Source organism: Haematobia irritans, chromosome 2 (assembly GCF_050003625.1).
Source record: "Haematobia irritans isolate KBUSLIRL chromosome 2, ASM5000362v1, whole genome shotgun sequence".
Lineage (NCBI taxonomy): Eukaryota > Metazoa > Arthropoda > Insecta > Diptera > Muscidae > Haematobia > Haematobia irritans.
This window is the reverse complement of record NC_134398.1, coordinates 68596791-68602419: the sequence shown is the minus strand read 5'-3', so window position 1 is coordinate 68602419 and position 5629 is coordinate 68596791. Positions and strand designations below refer to the sequence as shown.

General features: G+C 34.1%; 1 protein-coding gene across 1 annotated transcript; it reads left to right on the top strand.

Annotated features, from left to right (window-relative positions):
* Positions 1-4492: 4492 nt before the first annotated feature.
* On the top strand, positions 4493-5470 carry LOC142225429 (uncharacterized). Its single transcript, XM_075295175.1, has one exon. The coding sequence runs from the start codon at positions 4566-4568 to the stop codon at positions 5337-5339; it is 774 nt and encodes a 257-aa protein (XP_075151290.1). The 5' UTR covers positions 4493-4565; the 3' UTR covers positions 5340-5470.
* The last annotated feature ends 159 nt before the right edge of the window (positions 5471-5629 follow it).

Below are 5629 nucleotides of genomic sequence, written 5' to 3'. Positions count from 1 at the left end.
GTGATGTGATAGTCGTATAAATGTTATATTTATGAGAATTTATAAATGTTTAATAAAATTAATAAACCTCTAAACAATCGTGTTTTACTTGACCACAATGATTCTTTTACAACTATCTTAAAATGCACTTTGAATACATCCAGAAGGGCACCTAATAATTGCACTCATGCGATACTTTTTTGTAGTAACTTGGCGTGATACAACTTCTCAATACACGCTCACAAAAAATCGCTTCTGTAACATATACTCCCAAACATATTTTGCTTCAAGCATATACATTTTTGGGTATTGCCCAAACATTTATATGTTTGATCTCTTCCAATATATAATATGTTTGAAAGCATATTGGTCTAAACAATATATGTTTGGGTAGTCTAAGTTCCAAACATTTTGTATTTTTGCATCCAAATTCAATAATGTTGTCTTCCAAAAAACAATATGTTATTATGTGAACATATAATATGTTTGGAAGCATTTTGCACCCAAAAATATTATATGCTTAAAAAAAATTCTCCCAAACAATATTGTGCTCAAAATTTTATTTATTTATTTATATATTTACAATCATAATGAATTATGAAAATAAACAGGTAATATAGGTGCTAAAAACATAGGTTTTCGACCTGAATGCTCAAAATTTTGTTTCTGCCTAATTGTATATTCCCCCACATCTTTCTCACTTCCACGAGATTTTTTAGTTCTTAGCACCTTTTTCTGTAATACAAACATTGTAGAAGAAATTATTCAATTTTATGATTTTTATTTTATTTTAATTTTACCTTTTGCCGGACGGGGATTCGAACAGCGGACCACACAGTTTGTAAGGATCAAAGAAGTAGCTGATCAATTGCCCAAGGAAAAATAAAATGTTAATTTTGTAATAACAAGCAACAACCACCAACTTTATTCAATATCGCTCCCTGTTAAATAGCGCTCCAAGCTACTAAACACATATATGTTTATAGGCTATTTCTAAATTAATATATGTTTGCATTCAAGCATATTATATTTACAAACATTTTATGTCCCAAACATAACATGTTCTAACATATTAACATATATGTCCCAAACATGTTATGCTAGTTTATGAACATTATATGCTTGCACTCAAAAGTATTGTGTTTAAAAATTTGTGTTCCAAACATATAATGTTTATAGCCAAACATATGAAAAACAGTCTTTTTCAACCGTGTAGTGACGGCGCTTTTCCGAGGTGTTTTGGATATCGTATACGACTGTTTTCGACGTAGTGGGGATTCTCAGAAGCGCCCCCAAATTCAAAAAATGTTGGCAGGGATCCTACCTCAGTAATTCTGGTGACATTTCTGAGGCATACAAAGCTTCTCTAATGCGCTTTACAGATTATCAGTTATTCCGGACGACAGTGCCCGTGTCGAACATATCCCATATATTGTGCACATTATAAGTTAAGTCCGAAGGCATAATCGATAGGTTAGGTGGCAGCCCCATGTATCAGGCTCACTTAGACTATTCAGTCCATTGTGATACCACATTGGTGAACTTCTCTCTTATCTCTGAGTGCTGCCCGATTCTATTCAGTCCATTGTGATACCACATTGGTGAACTTCTCTCTTATCTCTGAGTGCTGCCCGATTCTATGTTAAGCTCAATGACAAGGGACCTCCTTTTTATAGCCGAGTCCGAACGACGTTCCACATTGCAGTGAAACCACTTATGCGCTTTACAGACTATCTGTTATTCCGGACGGAATGTCGGTGTTTGTAAAGAATCTTACAGTGTGTCGGATCGATACGACTTGTCGGCGATGACTAAGTACTAGGCATTACACTGCACGAACAAATATGATGATAATATGGAAAATAAGGAGAAGCATAAGCATAAACAATGAAGATGTACGAAAAGTTATGGTTGAAGCCATTTTTTACTAAAAAAATGGAAGAAAACAATAAAAATCCGTGTATATGTGGGAAATGATTGCTGAAGTAATCCGCATTTAATAAATTACAAATTACCTTATGAATTTCAAAATACTTCTCGCCTAGTTTTTCATTGAATGGAAGTGGAATTTTTCTACGTTTTTGTCACAATTCTGGTTTAGATTTATATATTTCTTAAATTCCCATGCAGAATTTGCTATCCATCATAACTTTAGTGCAGACATCTTTGTTTTTATTATGAAAATAAATTTGTTTTTGATAATGTTTGGCGAACATCCCCTTACACCCCTGCCAGCATTTCAAAGTTCCATTTCATCTTCATCGCTACCACAGACTCGTAAATGTGACTACAACCATCCTACTGTGATGGGGGGCAGCGTATCATAAAGTACAAAATGTACTTCATACATGTATTTTGCCATCACTACTTTTACAAAAGCCATTTTATTTTTTGTGAAACGCCAAGCGCAACCAGCTTGTTATATTTTATTTAAATAAAAACGAAAATAAAGTTCTGAAAACAGATTTTACGCTTAAAATTGTGAAAGGTGTGGTGAACAATTTTTGATTTTCCAAATGGAATAAAGTGATGTTTTTTCAAATATTTTACAGACACGCTGCCTCCATCGGAAAAAAAACACTGGCTGATAGACGCTGCAACATGTAACTCGCTACTTGTAACTCTACATCATCATTAATGCAAAGAATGATGTTAAATGTGATGTGATAGTGGTATAAATGTTATATTTTTAAGAATTTGTAAATGATTAATCAAATTAATAAATATCTAAACAAACGTGTTTTACTCGACCACAATGATTCTTTTACCACTATCTTAAAATGTGCTTTTTCTGATTGTTTGGAGGGTCTCTTATTGGCGTCGTTCTAAATTGATCTATAAAGGCACCTAATAATTGCACTCATGCGAAACCTTTTTGTAGTAACTTGGCGTGGTACAACTTCTCAATAGTGACGGCGCTTTTCCGACGAGTTTTTGATATCGTATATGATTGTTTTCAACGTACTGGGGATTCTCAGAAGCGCCCCCAAATTCAAAAAATGTTGGCAGGGACGTAAAGATTTGTGCCTCCCAACCAGAAAAAATCAAAGTTGCTTTGATTTTGTGCCAACACGCGAACATGGCCTGATACTAACGGATTTGTCGCCGTAACGTGTTGTGTCGCAAGGTTTATCCGACCGTATAAGGTTCCCTTAAGATTCTTTACAAAAACCGACATTCCGTCCGGAATAACTGATAGCCTGTAAAGCGCATTTCCTGCAGTATATTTACTGTTCCAAAATAACAGATTGTTTGCTGTTTTAGCAAAAAACGACTGCTAAAACAGCAGCATTTTCCCTGCCAGCATTTCAAAGTTCCATTTCATCTTCATCGCTACCACAGACTCGTAAATGTCACTACAACCATCCTACTGTGATGGGGGGCAGCATATCATAAAGTACAAAATGTACCTCATACATGTATTTTGCCATCACTACTTTTACAAAAGCCATTTTATTTTTTGTGAAACGCCAAGCGCAACCAGCTTGTTATATTTTATTTAAATAAAAACGAAAATAAAGTTCTGAAAACATAGATTTTACGCTTAAAATTGTGAAAGGTATATTGGTGAACAATTTTTGATTTTCCAAATGGAATAAAGTGATTGTTTTTCAAATATTTTACAGACACGCTGCCTCCATCGAATAAAAACACTGGCTGATAGACGCTGCAACATGTAACTCGCTACTTGTAACTCTACATCATCCTTAATGCAAAAAATTATGTTAAATGTGATGTGATAGTGGTATAAATGTTATATTTTTAAGAATTTGTAAATGATTAATCAAATTAATAAATATCTAAACAAACGTGTTTTACTCGACCACAATGATTCTTTTACCACTATCTTAAAATGTGCTTTTTCTGATTGTTTGGAGAGTCTCTTATTGGCGTCGTTCTAAATTGATCTATAAAGGCACCTAATAATTGCACTCATGCGAAACCTTTTTGTAGTAACTTGGCGAGGTACAACTTCTCAATAGTGACGGCGCTTTTCCGACGAGTTTTTGATATCGTATATGATTGTTTTCGACGTACTGGGGATTCTCAGAAGCGCCCCCAAATTCAAAAAATGTTGGCAGGGTTGTTTGCTGAAAAACAGCAGACAGCGTTTGCTATTAACAACAGACTTTTTTTCTATAGCTGAGTACTATGTTCAGTTTTCAAGATGAAAACCAGCTTTTTTTCACTGTTGTTTTTCTTAATTAATTAATTTAGAAATATAAAATGATTATCAATCAATTCATTGGATCTTTTCCATCCATTATTTGATAAGACTTGATAAAAATATAATAGTCTTCATAAATATTTTTGTACTTTTAATTTAGTGTTTTGGTGAAAAAACCGAACATAGTACTCACCTTATGAGTGTAGTTACGAGGAATGAATTTGTCGCGGCAAAAATGTTTCGCCTACCGCCTGTCGCTATGGTTATATTTACATACTTACAATAAAAAAATGAAATCATCTGGCTTTATATTGCTACCTTTATGTAAGCGTACCATGGAAGTGTTTACAGCAGTATAAAAAATATAACCAGAACCTGTCATGTTGCCATAATACATATAAACAAAACAAATTTTATTATGTTTCCAATTTCATTAAAATCTCTCAGCGACCGTGAGCGGCATGACTATATCCTCAAAACATTCATATTAAATAGTAAACATTTATCTGAGCAAAGAAAGCATAAACGTGATATTGATGTTATACGTGACCATCACCGATTTCTTTGGGACGATAGTGATACAAATGAAGATTCTTGGGAAATTCGTTTGGCTAAAAGATACTATGATAAATTGTTTAAGGAGTACTGTATTGCCGATCTATCGCGATACAAGGAGAATAAAATTGCATTACGATGGCGAACAGAAGCAGAAGTTGTGGCAGGAATCGGACAATTTCAATGCGGCAGTAGGAAATGTTTGGAAAACGATAATTTACGGAGTTGGGAAGTAAATTTTGCCTACAAAGAACATGGAGAACTGAAAAATGCATTAATTAAGGTAAGGCTTTGTCCGGAACATTCCCAACAACTTAATTATACTTCGAAAAGGAGGGAAGTAAGGCGTCTCAAGCACAAGGAGCGGCAAATGATCAAGGAAGAGAGATCGCATAAAAAGTCACGGCTGAAAAATCAAAAGTCGAATGAACAATATGAAGACAGCAAAGAAATAAAGGTTCTAAATGCAATTTCCACAGAACATGAGAACAATGAATGGAATGACAATTCAAACAACATAGAAGATAACGTTTTGGGGGAATCAGAAGATATTTGGAATAAAAAACCTGAAGAAGAAGCTGAACCATCATGTAGAGAAGCTGAATTTGAGCGTTATCTGGAAGATTTGTTATTATAAGAACCCTGCCTATAATCACAAATAAAATTATGAGTATACTTTCTGATTTTGTATTATACTATTTTCAGTTGCATAAGAAATATAATTTTTAGTGTCCTTTGTTACAAGTTATAAAAAGTTTTTAAAATTTATGTTCATGTGCAATTATTGGAACTTCATGTGCAATTATTGGAACCGTTGCCGATCTTGACCATTTGTCGACTCTGGGGGCTATTCACGGCATTCGATATCGAGAATTTTTGATCGAAATCTAAACTCACGGGAGTTGATATCGAGTTTTATTGATCTAT

Excerpts from the sequence above, each read along its gene's own strand:
- LOC142225429 (XM_075295175.1), top strand. The coding sequence starts at position 4,566 with ATGTTTCCAATTTCATTAAAATCTCTCAGCGACCGTGAGCGGCATGAC.